A 20915-nucleotide genomic window follows, 5' to 3' on the forward strand; every position below is an offset into this window, starting at 1 on the left:
CTCTGACTCAGACTAATTGGAAACAGAAATTTCACCTATAACTTAGGACGGAAGGACATCAGCCGCTCCCGGTGTATGATGTGGGCGTGGCCAGCGGCCATCAGGCGTCTGTGAGCCTGGGGTCGTGCGCACTGGAACTGTGGGAGGGTTGGGTGACCAGTTATGTTTGGTCTTAGGATTTGGGTGTCTGTGTCTTTTAACAATGGTATTTTGATTATATATTCATAATAATTAAGATTTCTATTTTGTTCAAATACCTTTCTCAGCTTCTGGTGTCAGACAGTGCAGCGCTGATTTAGGTTTCTTAGATTTCTAGTAGCTCCACTCAGCAATATTTAGACTTTTGCTGCTTGTTTTTTCCCATCTTTTCTTTAAACTCCCTGCCAGTGTTTGCCTGTCAGCTCAAACACTACTGACCTCTGATGGAGGGACGTTTATTTGCATTAAAGTTTCTGCGTCAGCTGCTCATTTTTTTGCCTTTAAAAGAAAAAACTAAGTTAAATTTATGCTGGTAGCTGCTTGTTTGCACCCTAAAATTGTGTTGAGACTCAACCAGCTTGGTCCAATGACAAAATAAAGACATTGTTTGAGTGCATACACAAAACACAAAAAACATGCATGTTTTTGTGTTTTGTGTTAGAACCTGAAACAGAAACCAGAGCTTTGTTCCTCAAAGTTTTCTGCTCTGTCATCAGGACATTTTACAGTTTGAAGAAAGTCCCTTTACTTTAAAAATAGTATAAATTTAGGCCACCACAGTTTTTGGACAATTTACAGGCAGTTTTTATGTTACTGAGCTTTGTCATTGCTGTTGTTCTCCAGCTGCTGCATGACCGAACAGTTACAATAACTAAGTGTACGAAGCTTTGGAATGACTGGGATATCTGCATGAATTGAGCTGAAAACGTGTTTTGATGTTTATCTGAGTCCAAGTGATAGAAAAACATTGTCTGCTAATGTTACTATCGCACAATTATGATGTGTTTTTATGTGTTTATTGATTTTAACAAGTTAAATACAAAGAGCCGGGTTGAAAAAAGTAAGGGAACCTTATAATAATATAATAATAATAAATTTTATATGTATAGCGCTTTAAATGGCACACAAAGACGCTTTACAACACATGAGCAAAAACAGTTAATAAGAACAGAGCTAATACAATAAAATATTAATAAAAACATAGAAGACAGATTAAAGATTAAAAGCTATTTTAAAAAGATGAGTTTTAAGTGATTTTTTAAAAACTGGGAGGTCAGTGCAGTCTCTGAGATGTTGGGGCAGAGTGTTCCATAGGGTTGGAGCAGCAATGGAGAAGGCTCTGTCTCCCCTTCAGGCTCAACCTTCAGGCTCAGAACTGCTTGACTGCTTTTGGAACCAAACGTTGATCTGAACACTGAAAGAAGCTCGACCAAGGTCCTGACCTCAGCTGACCTCAACCAAAGTTCTGACCCTGGTTGACATCTCATCTTGCTGACACCTCAGTTAAGTGAAAATCTCTTTTGCTCGTCCAATAAGGCCAAGGATTTGGAACAAATCCACCTGAAAACCGCAGCCCTGCAGGAAACGTCAAACAGGAAGGAATGTCTGCTTTGATTTATTGGTAGACGGTCAAAGAATAGAAACTGAGCAAGCAGGAGTTTGGGGGAACAGGCCAAACAGGTAGAAGGGAAACCACAAGAAGAGACATTGACGAGCACAGATAGGATTGATTATCCATTATGTAAATATCCTGAAAGTGGACGACAGACTGCAGCAAATGGAGCCACACAGTCGAGCTACGTCCACTCCAGCCTCTGCTACGTGTAAACGACCACTTCCAATGAAAAGTCTTAGCAAACACACGTATGTGCACGCTTTGAGCGTCCACATTCAAAACTCTCGCATTCACACGCCATATGTAAGTTTATACGACTGTTTTTGGACTCTATGTACAAAAATGCGGCCATTGAACGCATGTTCTCTCTTCCAACTGTAGGTGGCGAACATGAGCTGGCAAACAGTGGAGAAGCCCCTCCCTGTTTATTCAGTGTGAACACTGTAGGTTTCATGCATGTTCAGGAATGCGTGTTTCGTCCCCGGTGTGAAACAAAGATAAATGAACAGCAGAGTGAAGAAACGTAGCTGGTCCTGCAAGTTCTCTGACTCATATCCTGATAAGAAATCCTTCATCTTCTCACTTCAATTCACAACAACCTCCTCATCTTGTTGTGGTGTGGAAAATGTTAGAACTGGCATGTTTTTGTTTCTCTTACAGAAAAAGATCCCAAAACATAAATTGTTCTGATGCAGGATGTGTGGTCAGAATGAGACTGGAGGCTTCAAGTCCTTATCTCTCTTCTTGTCAGTGAAGACAGCTGAACTTCCAGGATGCTCTGCTGTTTGCGCTCCGTCACAGAATCTTATCAGATTCAGTTTTTTCCTTCCTGCACAGACATTTCAAATGTGTTTTGAAAACGCAACTGTATGTGTTTGTCCATTCAGCAGCGCCACTGCTCTGCAGCCGAGCAGCGAAGTCTTTCCTCCAGCATCACATGGACGAAGAAGGAGGGACGGCATCAAACTAAGATCTGATGCAGATTCCTGTCAAAGGAAATCTATAGACTGTTGTTTTGCTCTCTGTGGCGTTTCCAGCTTCAGCACGGGTTCAGGAGGGTTTGTGACTCATCTTCCAGAGGTTAAACACTGATGCCTCACAGGTTCCGGTCCGAACTCATCAATAAGATGTGAAAGTCAGGTTCTTCCTCTTCATAATGGCTCCTCGTGTCTTTATTGACCGTCTTTGTGCTGCGGTTGCAACACCTGAGCTCAGTTTCATAGCAGGACGAGTGAATTCTTCTAGAAAAACAGTCTAGAGATGTTTAAATGTGAAAAGAGATGCTTTCAGAAAACTATAATGTGACTTTAAAACACAGATCAGGTTAAACGTACACAAAAAAAAGGTTTTCCAGGTGATAATACAGAAACAAGTTAGAAGAAGAAAACAACACAGAGCAGAATGAGACAATGAGACGAAACCAGCAAACAGCAGCTCTGACATTTTTAAAGAGAAAGTTGTATCACAATCGGATTCAAGTCCAAACTTAGAAGCATTTTTTGTTTTTTCCCCACAAAAGATGCATAAATGAATATTTGTTGAATCTTTAAAATGCATTTTTTGTTTTTGCAAGCATTGAAAGTGTTTTGTTTTTCTGGAGATTGTGACTGTCTTGCAGGGTTGAATGTTGGAACATTGCTCACATGAGCAGTAAACTGTTTGACGTCTTTGATAGTTTAGGAGAAACACTCTCACCCACACACAGCTGATGAAGAGACGCTCACACTTCCTTTCTGCAGCGCATTTGAAGCTCTCGGGTCTCGGGCGGGGCGCCTCATCCGTGTCCTGCAGCTCGCCTGCTGCAGACCCAGCTGCAGGATGAAGGCCCACTGGTGGAGCTGCCTGTTCGGACTTCTGTGGGTGAACGCTGAGGGGGCGCGCTGGACAGGTGAGTGAGCTTACCTGAGGGAGAAGCCCTAAAGATGCACAGAAGACTCTTCAAGCCTGTGTCATCATCTTTTCCTGTTTGCTTCGGCTTCCTGCTGTTTGCGAGCAGAAACTGACAGAAAAGGTGCATGCAGAAATGCAGGCTTAGCAGAGAAAAAAATGATTTCAGAGCAGAAACTAACTTTATTCATCAAAAAAAGTATTTCCTGTAAAATCTTGACCTTCAAAATCTGTGCTGAGGTTAAAGTCTGTCCCTCACAGCCTCTCAGCGCCCGGCATCCACGCTGCGGGTGGAGATCAACTCGTCCCTGGAGATCTCCTGCTCCACATCCCTGCCAAACACGCTGGGCTTGACCCTCTACAGGTCTTTCAAGGCCAGCACAAAAATTGTGTACCTGTCCTTGGATAAAAGTGGAATCCTCAAGCAAACTCCTGACACAGACTTCATAGACAGGGTCCGTGTGACCCGTGAGCGTTCAGATTCGGAGTACGAGGTAACACTGCAGCTGTCTAAGCTGAAGGAGGACGACACCGACTTGTACTACTGCACATGGACGTACCTGGACGTCCACAGCGTCAAACATCTGAAAAGCAACGGCACCGTCGTCATCGTCGGAGGTGAAGCAGAATCCATCGGTGTCTGTGGAGCTCTGATCCGATGTTTTCTGACGTCTCTTCCATGTCTGCCTCAGAGAAAAGGCCTGAGGCCCGATGCCAGATCCTGACGCTGGACCTGGTCTTGGTTTGTGGGGGAATCACGGCCTTCGTCCTCATCCTGTGCTTCTCTGCGGTGTCTTTCTGGAGGGGCAGACGAGGACAGGTAACGCTGATCCAGGTGTTGTCCCGGCTGCTTTTTGTGTCAGTGCTGAAGTTGAGTTTCTGTTTCTGCAGATCAAAAGAAGCTTTAGACCCACGGCGCCCCCCAGGCTAGAGAGACCCCACAGACACAGATCATGCAGCTGCAACTCACACCCCCCCCAGATCGAATCTTATTTAGTCACATCTTTACAGTCCGCTTACTTTAACAGGTGATCTGCACCAGCAGCTCAACCTGACTTTTTTTGTGCTTTGCTTCCTATTTTGTTGTATCTACAGAAAAAGTGTGAGCCACCACATCCTGGCCGAGGCGCCGCTCGCCGAAGCGCCGCTCGCCCTGACTTGAAAAGCGAAGATGCACAGCCAGCATTATTTCTGTTCTGCACAGCCACTTTTCTTCTGAAGTGAAAAGATGTTTTTTTTTTTTCTTTCTCCGCTTTGATTTGTAAAGATATTTGAAGTTTTCTTCTGCAACTGTTTCAAAACATTAAATCTGCAAAAACCGTCAGGTTCCTCACAGATTCTTCAACCACTTTTAGACATAAGGAGAACAACTGGACCCAATTAAATTAAAAACAAGCTCAGCGGCTCGCATGAAGCTTTCAAAGCAGGAAAATCCGTTTAGAATTGGATCAAACTTTTGCTTTATGGGAAGAAAAACAGAGAGCCTTGCACCCAAAAAATACAGTAAAACAAGGCGGGACAACTGAAAAAACTGTCCTCCTCAAAACAAGTTCCAACTGTTTTTTGACTGAAAGAGCAGATTTTCAACCAGTATGGGAAGAAAAAACTTTTTGTTCCAGCGCTCGTCAAAATTTCACTCACAGGCCACAACTAACGTTTTGTTGACCTTTGACCTCATGAAGAAGCCGCCATCTTCAATTAAAAATATACGTGGCAGTGTCTGAATTCCCACCCTAACCCCTAACTACTAAAAAAACTATCTAGTCCAGCACTATGTGGTGACCTGGATTTTAAAAGCAATTCGAACACCATGCTCACTACTTTTAAAAAATTTGAATTGTGAATATGACGTTACAGATTTCAAAAAGCAAAAAATCACATTGGTATGAGCATTTTGCAATGACCATTTATAAATCCATTATGCATTGAAGATAAATATGTTTATGTTTTAATAAAAAAATACACTTAAATACATTTTCTTTGGAAAAATTGTTCAAATGCAATGCATTGTGGTCTATATTTGCCGATCTAGTGAGCATCGATGCACGCTGGCCTTTTGCAGAGACTTCTGGGGAAATTTCTAGAGCACTGGGTTTTGGAATTGTACATTGTGACAGCACTACAAAATGATCAACGCACTATGTAGGGAGGGAGTAGTGAAGAAGCTTATAAAGGGGCGTTTCTCTGTTGTTCACAGATTTTTTTATCAGAATATTGTGACAAATTCATAACAAAACTTTGAATGAAACAATATAACATACGTAATGAACATATTAAGAATGTAGTTTACAAAAAACCTCCGTTGTCAAGGAAATCTGAAAGTTTACTTTTGTCAATTCTTATAAAACTTACATAGACCTGATCATCACCCCCAGAGGACCAAATGGAGATAAACCTTCAGAAAAGCCGGGATTTTGAAAAAAAAAGTGTTATTTTTTTTTAATCCATCAATTTGACACAAGCAGCTGTGTGGCTGGGATAAAGGGGGAGAATAAGGCAGACATTACAAGCACTCAGCCAGTGGGGGTAAGGGGGGGAAGTGGTCATATAATTCGACTTGCAGCTTTATTAATTATCAAAATTATTTTATTTAACTTTTATTTATCCAGGCAAGAAAGATGAAGAAGAATTTCTTTATTTTCCAAGAGTGGTCGGGCCAAAGGCTGAATAGAAAATAAAAATAGGTTACAGGAAACAAAGAAAAAACATCAGCAATAGGACAACTAAATGTAAAATCATAAAAAAATCTTTAAGCATTCTTCTTTAAAATGATTATTATTGACTCCAATAAGGAGGAGAGTTTTACAAATCAACCAGTGAATTTTTCATTGAGTGAATAATGACGTTTATAAAGCATAAAGTTTTGTTCTAAATCGAATAGCAGAGAAGGAGATCAGTTCCTTCAACAAATGCTTTAGATGCTGATCTGTAAATGACATCAACATCATCAAACATGGATGGACATTTGGACCAAAGGCAGATGAATGAAAGCGGCCCATTCCATAAAGAAAATCTATTTTTGACTTAACCTTCCACTGCTAATACTTGATGTTTTCTCAGATTCCAAGATGTTTGTACTGATCTGATCTAAACACGTCCCGTCAAGACAGGAAATGCAAACTATTTGATCCTTTCAAAGATTTCAAACTTTGTTTTCAGACATTCAGAATGTTTGAGCAGGTTTGAAGATGTTTTAACTTCCAGACCATTTGATGTTTATCATGTAATTTGAAGAAATTTCAGTCAAAACTGGGCAAAATTAAAGTAACCACACCTGTCCATTTATGTAGTAACTATTTTTGTTTTATTGGGGCTTCTGAATGCACTGAGATGATTTAATACGTTATCTGTAGAAGTTGAGGGAGTAGCATTCATTGACCCTGATTTCCATTTAGTGGATTTTACTTTGCTTATTCAAAGAAGAATGATTACATTTCTGCGTCACTGGCGCGTGTTTGTACCGGAACGGAAACCTGGGGGGACCTTTAGCGTTCGGCTTCGAGTTTTATCCGGAAAGTTGTTACTGTGGCACAATGTGAAACATCTTAATCGGTTTGTATTTATTTCACAGCCGAAATAAAGTGTACATTACATAAATAAATACAAAAAGTAGTGAAGTGAATCCCCGTCGCCTTCTAAAAGGCGTTGGCGGCAGCCACCGGAGGATTAACGGCTTCCGCCTTGGCTTTTGATCCCGGCTCCGTCCAAGCTGGCCGCAGGAGAAGCGACGTCATGAGGACCTGGGTGCCAAACACCCAGCCGGCATTGAAGCTTTAGCGAGCCGCTGAGTCCTCGTCCTGCCCGCCCGTGAGGAACCATGAGCACCTGCAAACGGCTGCTGTCCGACGTGAAGCTGTGGAGCTTCAGGAGGAGCCGGTGGACGAGCCGAACACACGAAGGTGAGCACCGGAAGCAGTGGCCACCTGCGGCGGGAAAACCCCCTCCGAAGTCAGCGGGGAATTCATTCTCTTTTAGTTCTTATGGGGTTTATTCTATATAGTTTGTAATTCTGTTATGTTTATCTTAATCTTCGCACTAATGTCGATTCTCCCTACAATTCGGCTGATAAAGTTTGGTAGTAGATGCTGTTTTTTAAAGGTAAAACCCTTCATCAATTGTGCAAACTTTGTCCTCCTTGGCGCTGCTGGGAAGTCGAATTAAGGGATGCAGTCATTATGGTGTCCTTACAAATTGTAGATTTTTATTTAAATGACAAATGTAGCGCTTTTCTGAAATGCCTTTTTGAGTTTGGTGTTAGTTTTCCAGAGTTAATTGGAACTGAAGCATGATGCTAGTGAGCTAACTTCACCATGACCTTTGACCCTGACATTTAAATTTTGTAGTCCTTATTTCATGGCTGTAGTCTCTGCTTCATCTCTGTCCTTTCAGGCATAGTTGTGCGTGGAAAGGCCCTTCTGTCTACCTGTCCAAAGGTGTGTGTTGTTGGAGGCGGTCCAGCAGGTTTCTACACGGCACAGCACCTCATTAAGGTGTGTAGCTGCTAGTCTAACCTACAGATTAGCAAATAATGACATTATTCTTCTATTTATGGAGCTGTAATGCGGAGCAAAGTTCATGTAAAGTGTGACTGAAGGCTCGGGGGAAGCTTTCTACTCACACGAGCTCCGAGGGTGACACTTTTTTCAGCTGGGACTTTGAAACAGTCGGGGTTCTCCAGGGAGTTTCCACATCCATAAATCCACATTTCATCCAGCTGTTGCTCCTGGCTTTTTTCAACAACCTCTCAGAAATACAAAAGTATGACAGAAACAACAACGGTGATCACACAAAACACACATTTGTGGGGATTTCCTGTTAATCCAGCCTTATTGGAACGACCCGTCTCTAAATAAACAGTTGATTCATCACTTTTTTTTTTTAAAGAGACAGCTTTATTTATAGAGAGAGTTGGATTTGTGCAATTCTAAGTGGAACATGTCTGTGTTTTTGTATGGGAAGAATGTGGCGTCAGGGCCGTGCTGCTGTCGGTTCGATGCCGGTGACCTTCAGGTTATCATCAGTTGACCTCTGTGGTCACTTTGTTGTGTTACTTTTCTAGTCTTGACACGGAGGTCTGCTTGACGTGTGTGTGTTTTTTTTGTTGTATTGACTTTGCTGTGCCTCAGTTTGTCTCTGCAGTCTTCCCTCCTTTTGAGGTGTTTTGATTTCTTGATCCCACCCTGTTTTTTTATTAAATCAATCATCAACGTTTTTATCTTCAGAAGATGGTGGACTCAGAAATAACGTCTCAAATTGCTCATATTAATTAGATTTTAACTACGTGAAATTGATGGCATCATACCAGCCGTTTCAAAAAAAAAAGTAGTAAGAGTGGCGTCCGAAGTGCTTTTAAAGTACCAGGGCTCTAAATATAGTATATAGTTTTTTAGTAGTTGGGGGTTAGGGTGGGATTTCGGTCAGGTTTCATCGAGCTGTTGCCCTTCAGAAAACACGTCCTGACGTCGACCTCTGCTACAGAAATCCACCAGAATCTCCTCATTCCAGCCGTTACATGAGAAAACGAAAGCTGCCTATTTTTAACACTCAGACCTGAAAATCCAGATGATTAACAATGAAAACTGTAAAGAAAACCGAGGATCACGTCTTCGGTTTTTGTGTTTGTAGTTTGGTTTCAGATCGGCTGCTTCCATTTCTGCACCACAGTTTGGAAGTTGATTTTTTTCAGCCCTTTTGTTTTGGTGGTTAAGGGAAATTGTAAGGGAAGATTTATTGAATGGGTCCGACTCAAATCAAGTTTAAAAACTTGTCTTTTACAAAGGATGTAGATTACATCAACAAAATAGTTGCAAAAAAATCATGACAGGCTAATCTATCTTCAAACTCCAGTTTTTATGTTGGCCCTATTTAAATATGATGAATAATGCAGTTTCCCTTAACTTTTCCCTTAACCTGAAAGCAAAAAAAATGCTTTCTAACCTTAAAAGTGGCAAATAAAAACAATATATAAATAAATATAACAACAAAACCTTCATTAAATATAAATTCTGCGCAATTTCAACGTGTATAAAACTTTATTAGTAGCGTCATCTTAACATTAGAATCGCTGGCTTCAGTCTGATTAAATGCATCTTTCTAGTGTAGACTCTTGCATTTTACTTTTATTTTGAAGTCTAATGCTCTCCCTGTCGGAAGACGCTTGTTTTTGTTCACTTTGCTAACTTTGGGGGTGTCGGTTCAGCGCTGATGTTGGCTGACGGAGCAGCTTCTGGATGACTGAAGCCAGACAGATGTGGAGGAGACCATCCAGCAGTTTTTCAAAATAAAACACCCTTCAGGATCATAAAATAAGACACTTTGGTGTCACAGTTTCCTGTGTCAGATCTTTGCTTTTTTATCTGACGGCTGTGGTTTTCGTCTCACTGCAGTCGACGGGTGTTTTCTATCATTTTATTATTGATTCACTTTCATAAAGCAGAACTAATAACCCTTTTATACGAGTACAAAGCGTAGAAAAACAGTGGAAATTGTTGAACTTTCGACTGTTGGAAACATTTTAAAGGCGCGGCAGGACTGGGCCTGTCCCACTTTGTCGTCTTTATGTTCTACATTTGTGGGTTTGAATGCAGGACATGAAAGTGTGCGAGGGCCCCCCCCCACCGGACGTCAAGGCGCTCGCTGGCGCTCTGAGTTTGACAAGAGTTTCTGCTTTTATTGTTCTATAATAAAAAAAAAAAAAGAAAACGTCTCATATAACCTCAAATCTTTTCCTGCTTTTTTTTAATTTTTGGTTCCCTTTAGACCAAAACTACATAAACTCTGAGAACGGCTCCTTTCTCTCTCATGCATCCACGAACAAACAGTGAAACTCTGTTTTAGATGAAAGTTTTCCTCTTTGCTTTAAAGTGGTTTCCTGTCTTCCAGTCTGTGACTCTTCAGAACTTTAGTTGAGTCAGAAACCTTCGTCTTCCCACAAAAAACAGCAGTTTTTCTGTCACAAACTACCTAAAAGGGAACTTCTTGGGCCTTTGTTGCCTTTTTTTGGTAAAGGGTGTAAAGCTTTTAACATTTTAGCTTCTTTTGTCTCTGGATTTACCAGAACAAAGCCCAAAAAGAGTTCATCAGAGATCTTTGAACTGTTTATGAAAATGTTGAGGTTGAATGAAGAGAAAAACCAGCCGGACTGGACCTACTATTGTCCATCATTGGACCGTCACATCTCTGTCAGGGAGAAGATCCCCGCTTTGGCCTGAAGGAGCCATAGACGCACTGCAGTTGTTCCTTCACTCAGACTGACCGCAGAGGAACCAGAACCTCAACCGCTCTTTCAGGACAGGAGAGCTAACGGATGGCAACAGAAAAAGAACGGACGGGTTGTTCTTCTGCGACTCTAAAAACATGAGCTATGATCAAGTCCTGCAGACAACATTCAAAGCTCCTTAAAAAGCTCAGGAGACACTTTGGAGGGTTGATCTTCTGAACATGATACCAGCAAAGAACTGGACCTTCAGTGTCTCAGGCTGCAAACTTAAGTCTGGTCCACAAGCGATTGTTTTTTTTTGGGGGGGGGGGGTCTTTGAGCCTCTGCTCTGCAGGATGAGAAGATCAACCCGCTTGTTGTTAAAGTAAATCTGTTCTCCCTTCAGGCTCGTCAGGACGTCCAGGTGGACGTTTACGAGCGGCTGCCCGTCCCGTTCGGCTTGGTCCGGTTCGGCGTGGCGCCTGATCATCCGGAGGTGAAGGTGTGTGAAACACAACCGCCAACTGCAGAAACACAACCGCGGACTACAGAAACACAACCGCCGACTCGTGAGAAAAGGATTCCAACTTTATGATCTGTTCTGTCAATATGAATAAAGAACGTCAGTCAAATAGTCACAGAAATGAGAATATTTAACATAATAACTTTTCTAATGTCAACTATCATTTTAAGAAGCGTTCTAGCACTACCAGTGGTCAATACTGTATTTTATTATGTATGTCAAGAGTTTTGATAACATTTTTCATCAGTGGAAGACCAGGAAAAGAAATTAAGAAAAAAAGGTCATGCTAAATTTTATAGATATATAAACAAAACAGAAACATAATGGATTTAAAAGGAAATCTGGTGTTTTTCAAAGACAATTTTAAAATATACCAGATTTTCCAGTAATTTCGTTTTTGAACAATAATAAACAGTAATCATGAAAAACAAAGACAAATCTTGGAAAACAAAACAAAAAATGTATAAAAAAATATAAAAAAGATGTTCAAAAAAACACAAAAAAAATTATCTTAATAATAAATGAAGAAACTTGGGGGGGGGGGTTTAAAATCAAATGGGGGAGGGAGGAGATGGGGAAACACATGTGGCTTTCTGTTATAGTAAGAGTTAACATATTTTTAATTAAATAGCATTTATGGTATATCTGTATTAACAGCAACAAGAGTTTGTGGTGTGGTTTCGATTATTCATGTGGAGTTGTGGATTATTCATGTTTTGGTGTAATTTGTTGACGGTCCCTGCCAGTTTCTGCGGCAGTAGGCGGAGTTTATTTCTCTGAGAACTGCGGTTGTGATTCATTTTCTGCATCAATACGAACAAAAATGTAATGTTTTATGCTGGACACGGACATGCAGAGCTTTAGGCCGAATCTAAATGTCTTCAGCTTGTAGGACATTATCTCCATGTCTTCAAAGATCTCAAAAAATTATTTAAAAAAATAATAATAAAAAATAGGAGGGTATTAAAATGTGTGCTACTATGATAAATCTATAAAAAATATTCAGCTGATAAAACAAATGAATCCACAATTGTGTTTTAAGTAAAAATTAAAAGAAAAGACTTGGGTGAATTCTGGTGGTTCTGCTAGCTGACCCGTGACAAAAGGAAGGCGTGTCTTAGAAAAACAAGTAAACTAGCAAAACATTAAAGCACCAAAGCAGCACCAGCAGCTTCTAAAAGATCTTTGTTTGACAGATGAAATATGTGATAAAGCTTCCAAAGAAAAAGACGTCAGACGTAACGCAGCTTTTCCAAGAGCCTCAGGGGTTTCCACACTTTGTCAATGCGAGTTGCTGTAACAGGAGTGCCATTGAGCAATAGTTCATGTTGGTTCAGACTCTCAGATAAAAGACATCAAAGCAAAACGAGCCACTTCTGCGGTATTCCTGTCATTTACCGGCCGTCAGTGACGCCGCGTTTCCTAATAAAAGGATTGTCCAAAGTCCGGTCAAAATGCAGATCAGTCTCTCAAGATCACATGTGGAAATCAACCTGTCGAAGAATCGGATTCTTTAAAAATATTGTTATCCGATTGGTTTTAGAATGTGGAGTTCAATTTTTAAAATAAATTGTAGCGTTTTTCTGAAGATGGAGCTCATTTATGATGAAAATTAGGATTAACATTTCTGAGTGTTTCTTTTTTCAAACCAGGAGCATATAACAAAAATGCGGTTGTAAAAAGATCATATTTGTGACGTTAAAAAATACGCTGGGCGGGGCTACAAGCTCCATGCTCCGCCCCTTTCTGGTCATCCACTGTCAGACAAATGGATCCATGAACGTCTTTGTTCTCCTGGTCTGAGCTGGAATCTGACTGCAGATCTGAATGTTGTCTGGAATTGCATCCCTTTTTAATCTAATGTCCCATAAATGTTGAGATCCTTCAGCCTTATTTTCAAATGTTTCTATGGTTTATTATTATGGGATGTTCTGGTCATGGTTTCAACTTATTATTTAAGTGATTTCCCCCCCGTTAATCTCTTTTTTTCTCCTCAGAATGTCATCAATACTTTCACGCAAACAGCCAAACATTCACGCTGCAGTTTCTATGGCAACGTCAACGTGGGGAAGGACGTGAGCGTCGCTGAACTGCTGCGGTCCTACCACGCCGTCGTCCTCGTAAGCTGATGAGAAAAACGCCGCGGCGTCTCGGCTGACGCTACCGCTCGTCTCTTTAACGGACGTTCTTGTTCGCCGTCCGGCAGAGCTACGGTGCAGAGGGGAACCGGAGCGTGGGGGTGCCGGGGGAACACCTGTCGGGGGTGTACTCCGCCAAAGACTTCGTGGGCTGGTACAACGGGCTGCCCAGCTGCAGAGAGGTACGCCGTTGCCCGTCTCATCGTAATCCCAGCAGCATCGTTCAGATTAGAAATCCCACCGTAGAGTTCTGGCTTTGCTGCTTTTACAGCTGGATCCGGATCTGAGCTGCGACACCGCGGTGGTTCTGGGACAAGGCAACGTGGCTCTGGACGTGGCCAGAATCCTCCTGTCTCCCCTCGACATTCTGAAGGTGAGCGACACCTGAGACGAGGAAACGTCCTGCTGGAACTCAGACGTTTTTACTCACCTAATGAAAACAACCGCTATGCTCTTACCCTCATGCAGGCATTCTGGGTAATCTGGTGGCATCTGTCTAGAACTTTTTACCGTGGGGTACCCCACGGCTCCAATTTGGGGCCATTTTTTTCTTTTTGAAATATGCTAATAGAAGTGCTGCTGAATACAGGTTTTTGGTTTTAAACCCTAAAACATTCTAGGATTTGATTCTTTATATTTTAATGTATTAGAAGTAAACGCTGCACTGACAATTGCAACACCAAAAGCCTTTTAAAAACACAAATCCTTAATTCTGAGCTGTTTTTGCCTCTTTAAGTCTTTTGCAATTCCATAGAAAACAGAATTCATCATTTTCAGTTTGACAATTCAACATCAACACACAAAGTCTGGATATTTTATTCTGAATCTGTTTTTTTTCTTCAACATTTCTAGTCCAAAAACTGTTTTAATCCATTTTGAAGAATCAAAGTTAAATCTGAGACTGAAACAGACAAATCCTTTAACAAGCAGGAGGCTGTGGTTGAAACCGGGTTCTGCTGTACGTTCAGTTGTTGGTTCTTATGTTTGTGTTTAAAGATGAAATGAGCTTTTCTAAAAAACCATCAGCAGAGCTTTGGTCAAAACTTCTCAATATGGTTTTATTTTGTGGTCCCTGCAGAAAACGGACATCACTCAGCCGGCTCTGGATGCTCTGGCAGCCAGTCGGGTGCGCAGCGTTTGGATCGTGGGCAGGAGGGGGCCCATGCAGGTGGCGTGCACCATAAAGGTGCGTCAGACCGGACAAAACGCACAGAGATTTTAGGATTAAACAGACATTTCTGGGGGGGTAAAGAGGCTCTTATTTTGGTAAATCTTCTTCCGTCTTCCTGCAGGAGCTCAGAGAAATGGTGACTCTTCCGGGCACCAGGCCTGAGATGACGCCGAGCGACTTTGAAGGAGTCAAAGACGCCCTCAAAGGTCAGAGGTCAGGCTTCCCTCGGCCTGCTGCTCCTTCACGTTTCTGGGGCTGACCAGGCGCCGCCGTTTGGCCTCGTTGCTCATGATTGTTGATGAGATGATGAAGTTGTCTTGAAATGGAGGTGATTGACAGGAGGAAGGAAGTGGCGTTTTGTGGTTAACAGCTGACGTACAGAAGGCCTTGTAGGTCAGAGGGGGAAGGCTGAGAGGAAAACGCTCGCCGCTCTGCATCGCTGCTGCTGACGTGCAGAAACTGAGCGTTTTCTGAAGGCCAGCAGGGAAAGACAAACCCCCACGGGACACGCAGATGCTGCTCAGCGTGTCAGGGTTGAGGTTGAGGTGAGGTCAAGGCCGAGCGATAACGGCGTGCGTGGAGGACGGGTGTAGATGGCGGTTCACCGTCTTTGCCAGGTTTCTAGTGTGTCTCCGCAGAGCACAGAGAGCGTTCCAGGGAGCTCAGAAAGCTGAGCTGGCTAACGGTTTTTTGGCGCTCCGGTCTGAATGAATCTCTCTGGTGTCAGATCTGCCCCGCCCCCGGAAGCGCCTGACGGAGCTGATGGTGAAGACCGCCCTGGAGCGTCCCGGAGAGAAGGAGCAGGAGAGGTGGAACAGCGCCTCACGGGTCTGGGGTTTCCGGTTCTTCCGGAGCCCGGTTGAAGTTCTGCCCGACGCCGAAGGCAAGAAAGTGGCCGCCGTTCGTCTGGCGGTCAACAGGCTGGAGGTAAACAAAGCTTTTTGATGATTCCTGGTTTGGTTGGAGGTTGAAGCTTCATCATCATGGCTGCTGCTCCTCTTCCTCCTCTAGGGTTCAGGAGAAGGAGCTCAGGCAGTCCGCTCTGGAGACGTGGAGGACGTTCCGTGTGGTCTGGTCATCAGCAGCATTGGCTATAAGAGCCTTCCCATCGACGCCGCCGTGCCGTTCGATTCCCGCAGAGCCATCGTTCCAAACTCCATGGGTCGCGTGCAGCAGGTTTTAGGTACCAACTGCTCCAAGTTTTCAGGGTTTTCTTCTAAAGTCAACTGTTTTTACTCTAACAAAAACAATGACAGGGCTGCACGGTGGTGCAGTGGTTAGCGCTCTTGCCTCACAGCAAGAAGGCCCCCGGTTCAAGTCCCGGCTGGGGGACATGAAAAACACAACATCAATGGGGGACCTTTCTGTGTGGAGTTTGCATGTTCTCCCCGTGCATGCGTGGGTTTTCTCCGGGATCTCCGGCTTCCTCCCACCATCCAAAAACATGCTTCATAGGTTGATTGGCAACTCTAAATTGTCCATAGGTGTGAGTGTGAGAGTGAATGGATGTGTGATTGAGGATATTTTACCCTGCGACAGACTGGCGACCAGTCCAGGGCATCCCTTGCCTACGCCCAAGTGGCCGGGATAGGCTCCGGCAACCCCGTGACCCCGAAAGGGAATAAAACGGTTAAGAAGATGAATGAATGAATGAATGAATGAATGATGAAAAAAAACAATGACATGTATTTTAGCCTGAACCTGAATCTGAATTTCTACTAGAATCTCAATCTACGTTCTAAGATCAAAAGAAATCCTAATTAAGTTAAGCAAATAAGTGAAAAAATGATGAAAATGAAAGATCCAGTTATTTTGGTATAAAAAGAATTTCTATCTTATTACTACAGAAAAATAAACAGACAAATCATTTTTAGGAAAGAAAAAGTATGGGACCTAAAGTATATCCCTGTGGTACTCCAAAATATATATAGCTGAGAAGCACCGAACAAATTCTGTTAAAAACTAATAATACTAATAAATATTTAACTTTAGAAATTCTGTGTATGTTTTGGAAATACATTGAAGGAAATCTAAAACTATTTCTTCAGTTCTGTAAAATGTGATATTTTTAGATTCTGTATTTAATTGAAAACAAAAAAACTTTATTCAAAAAGAACAGAAAATGTGCTCTGAAGGCTGTTTTCCATCTGCAGGTCTGTACTGTAGCGGTTGGTTGAAAACGGGCCCCACCGGCGTGATCGCCACCACCATGAACAACAGCTTCGACACGGCGCGGTCGCTCATGGAGGACATGGACTCGGGGAAGCTGGACGTGTCTGCAGAGAAGCCGGGCTCGCTGAGGATCCGCGCTCTGCTGGAGGAGAAAGGTACCACCCCCCCACCCCTCTGGCGCTGGTTCTCCATCTCACGTGATGATCTGAGATACCTCGCAGGAGCGCCACGACCCGGAGCGCCACGACCAGCATGCTGCTGCGTCGTGGACCAGCCTCCTCAGTCATATGAAATAAAGAAATAAGAAAGATCGACTGAAATGACATCAGAATAAAAACAATAAAACCACGCAGCCTCTGAATGACACACTTATAGATGACAAAAGTAAAAGTGAGTATCATCTGCATAGCATTGGACATGTCGTTTACTAAAGACTGGGCCCGAGCACGGAGCCCTGAGGTACACCGTAATAAAAAGCTTTTTCTACTTTCTCATATTAAGGTCTGACGTCACAGACCCACTCCAGTGAAAAAGGTGTTTTTGTTGCATGTTCCTGTGGCATCATTAAAATGAAAAGAAGAACGCTTTGTAAAGATGATCGGAGTGGAACTTTAAAACGTTTCCATGGAAACTGCAAAGTCTACAGAATCCAACCCGAGTGTCGTTTGTGTCTCCAGGAGTGGAGCCGGTGGTGTTTTCGGACTGGGAGAAGATTGACAGCTTGGAAGTGAGGAGGGGGGAAGCTTGTGGAAAACCGCGGGAGAAACTGCTGAGCGTGGAGGAAATGCTGGCTGTGGCCCGATCCTGAACCTCCAGAGGACAGCAAAGAATGATGGGATGGTGGTCCACAGCCTCAAAGGAAAAGATCAGCACTTTTTTAGAAACGTCACTCAGTGGAAATATCGTAGATTATTCTATTTTTAATCTCTGGGGATAAAAGTTTAGGGAAAGGTTGGGCAGCTTTCCTGTAAATTGACTGAAATACCTTCAGTTCCTGACATTTTTGCAGCTTTTACATCATTTGAATGAAAGAAATATTAACAATCAGCATAAATCTTTGCTGCTTCTGCATAGAACAACAGAGAATTAGAACTGCTGCTGCACTACAACTGTAACTGTACTTGATCTGTGTGTTGAACTCTGCGTTTTTTACATCTACAATTCAGAATTATTAATAAAATATGTATCTTTGCTGAAGAACTTCATCCTCACTTTGTAAGGAAAGCGTGAAGCTGCAGAATCCGAGGACCGTCAGCATCCATCAGCTGTTCTGGTTCAGGAGTTTGAAGTTCGTCTGTTCCGGATTGAAACTGAAGCCTGTAATCTTCATCACAGCAGCCTGTAGTCTACCTCTGCATGTCCAGACTGGTGTTTCCAGTGAATTCGCTGGCAGAGGATTCTGGGTTTCTCACACCTTTCCATGTAAATACAACTCTGTAGAAAAGAGGATCGTCACCTCTTTTACTTCTGGATAAATATTCTGTACGTCATCTTGAACGTGGTTTCTGGTCGCATTTCAGAAAGAGGGTCAAACATGGTGGTGGTAGTATGATGGTATGAGGCTGCTAGCAGCTCCTGGACTTGGATAATTTGTTATAACAGAAGCATAAATACTGACGTCCATTAGAAAATCTTGAAAGAAATTTTTTCTTTTCTATTAATTTATGAACTTAAGATGAAGAAAAATAATAAATCAACATAAAATTGGGTTCGGGGGGGGGGGGGGGGGGGGGTGAGCATGGCCACATCCTGGACCCAAAGGTGTTTTTAACTGTTTTTTCTACATTTCTCCAAAGAGGATCAGAATTCCACCTTTTCAGGTAGAATGTGTTTTATGTCAATCGATGAACCTGAGATTTTGGTCACTTTTGTAGATTTAACTGGTGAAATATTAAAATTATACCATAAAGGATTTGACTTCAGGCTAAAAGACGTTTTTTTAAGATGAGTGGATTATTTCTCAGCTCTGAAGTCACCTTTCCCCGACATCATTCTCATGAGAAGGTAGTAAATACCGATCATAGCTTTGAAGCATGAATGAAAGTCCCTTCCTGACACAATGGCCTTAAAAAAACAACTGAATCTTTGCTCTAAAATTCCTGCAACATTTCTGCTTTTCTTTACAGTGCTTTACAAAAATAAACATATAGTTATTTGCTGGGGATCTTCATTTCCTGTGAACAGAGATGCTCACTAATCCCTCATGTCTTAAAGTTTACAGTTAAAATGAATGAGATTTGTCTCAAATCTTCTTTTTTTAGCCTGTCTGCTAAAAAACGTGCTTAAAAAAATGGATATATTTTTGGATCTGACAACGTGTCCTGGAGCCAAAAAAAAACCTGACAAACATTCTACAAAAAAGGTGTGTCTGCTGAGGTCGACTTTCAAGTCATGTCTCTAGTTTCTGCATGTCAGACATGTCAAGTCAGTGCCTGGGAGTTTCACATCGTCACATTTATAGGTTTGAAGAGAAATAAGTTCCTCTGGGAACAGAAACTGCAAAAATTCCAAGCCTGACTTGTTCTTTTACTGAGCTGGAGCTTGACTTCCTGATAATCTTGCATTTAGTGTTCAAACTACAATCTGAAGTTTTGTTTTATGAATAGAAGTGTGTCGTCTGCGAAACGTTGGATATGTCTGTGTGTGAAAAATGCTCAAACCTGTTCGGGGTCGTGCATGTGGCCTGTGCCAAATATCAAGGAGGTCGACCGTTCAGTGAACCAGTAGAGAGAAAAAGTTCATCTATGGCCGTGCTGCAGGCTACAGGTCATATGAACACGTATACAACACGTATGTGAGACGCAGACGTGTCGTACAGATTTTTCATTTTTTTGTACAAGGAGCCCGTAAGTGCACGTGATACCGTATCACGTGCACACCCTGTGCATGCAGCATTTGTGCACGGTCAGTAAAGAGTCACCTTACGAACAACTAGAGTGCAACAGCATCACCTGTACGTCATATGTGCGAGTAACTTCCATTATCCTTAAAAATAGTTCCAAATGCTCCTACCACACGTAATGGTACGTTCCATTTTCATGATGTACCTTGAGATGGTCAAGATGGTCGTATGAGCCTCAAGGGACCTGCAGACACACCATGCTCCTCTACGACCTTCCACGGACCGGACCACCCAAAAGAACGGGTCAAGCCCCCATACAGGTTTCCACAGTTCCATTCATTTCATTCGCACACAGAAACACATCTCACTTTTTCTAATTGTTTTGTTGGTTGTTTAAAAATACCATCATCTCTTTCCCTTTGTTTAAACAGTTTCTGAAAAGTACGAGGAAATACCATATCAAAGCTTTATAGAGTAGTTTTACTGTGTACAAATGAACTAAATGAAAAATGTGAATCATTTGGAATTAAGAAATATGTTTGGTCACAGTTTCCAGCATTTTGAGTAGCTCTTGCACGTTTATGAAGGCTGAAGAGAGGATGAAGCACCAATTTGTAGTTGTCTTCATACGCTAAGTGCCTCAAGCATGAGATAAAACGTGCCGCGTCGGACAAAAAGCAACGCTTTTGTAAAGAAAAACCTCAGAGAAATCTGGGGGAAGAATTCCACTTAAACCTGAATAAACAGCCAGCAGGTGCACAGGTAGACAAACCACAGGTGTTGAAGGAATGCCTGAAAGTGATGGACAGAGTGACAGGTCGATAAATAAAAAATTAGGTTGCCCTTCCTGAAAAGCAAACAATGCCCTGGAAGATTGTAGTTACACCAGTTCAGCCTGAGGCTCTGCTCAGACGAGCTCAGGACAATTTCGAAACTCAACTTTTTCCATGAAGGAGAAACCAAAAGTTATTTGGTTTAAATAAAGAGTCGAGTTGTAGGGAGAGAAAAAATGTCAGCAAGCATCTCTGACTTTCTGGTCCAGGACAGGACAGGAGAAACAAAAATGAAAGTGCTTTAAGAAAACCAGATTACACGACCAACACTTTCCACTCCAGCTTAGATTCAGCTTTTAAAGTATAAGGAATTTCCTGTAAACTTCATGCATGAGAAAGGGTAAAAACCATAGATATTAAGAAAATTATAGTGATTTGTGAAATATGTCACTGAATCTCTACATTCAGTTGCCATGCAGGAAACTAGTACTAGTTTATTTTGAAAGAGACAAACATCTCTTTGCAAGTTGACCTCAGTAGGCCTTCGGTCCTTTAAAGTCAGTCATATTTTTTAGTTTAAAGAGTGTCACATTTAAAAAAGCAGTTTAAAATCTCCA

The 20915-nt window shown here is 42.2% G+C and overlaps 2 protein-coding genes and 1 long non-coding RNA gene across 4 annotated transcripts; 2 read left to right on the forward strand and 1 right to left on the reverse strand.

The window, feature by feature from the left end:
• Positions 1-1241: 1241 nt before the first annotated feature.
• On the reverse strand, positions 1242-11007 carry LOC110014864. Its single transcript, XR_002289866.2, has 2 exons — positions 8100-11007; positions 1242-4366 (listed from the first exon to the last, which is right to left on the reverse strand). It is a non-coding gene; the product is annotated as an uncharacterized LOC110014864 (long non-coding RNA).
• On the forward strand, positions 3372-4803 carry LOC105353787. Its single transcript, XM_011473480.2, has 4 exons — positions 3372-3482; positions 3743-4099; positions 4174-4301; positions 4373-4803. The coding sequence occupies exons 1-4, from the start codon at positions 3413-3415 to the stop codon at positions 4511-4513; spliced, it is 696 nt and encodes a 231-aa protein (XP_011471782.1). The 5' UTR covers positions 3372-3412; the 3' UTR covers positions 4514-4803.
• On the forward strand, positions 6960-17880 carry fdxr (ferredoxin reductase). Of its 2 annotated transcripts, none has more exons than XM_004086802.4 (12): positions 6960-7380; positions 7871-7971; positions 11086-11181; positions 13200-13322; positions 13409-13522; positions 13612-13713; positions 14419-14526; positions 14633-14717; positions 15239-15438; positions 15523-15694; positions 16665-16838; positions 17361-17880. In XM_004086802.4, exons 1-12 carry the CDS (start codon positions 7299-7301, stop codon positions 17489-17491), a joined length of 1488 nt encoding a protein of 495 aa, XP_004086850.1. In that variant the 5' UTR covers positions 6960-7298; the 3' UTR covers positions 17492-17880. The 2 variants fall into 2 exon arrangements, with proteins under 2 accessions (XP_004086850.1, XP_011471781.1); XM_011473479.3 differs by lacking the exon at positions 6960-7380 and adding an exon at positions 7457-7579.
• The last annotated feature ends 3035 nt before the right edge of the window (positions 17881-20915 follow it).

Source organism: Oryzias latipes, chromosome 19, assembly GCF_002234675.1.
Source record: "Oryzias latipes chromosome 19, ASM223467v1".
NCBI lineage: Eukaryota > Metazoa > Chordata > Actinopteri > Beloniformes > Adrianichthyidae > Oryzias > Oryzias latipes.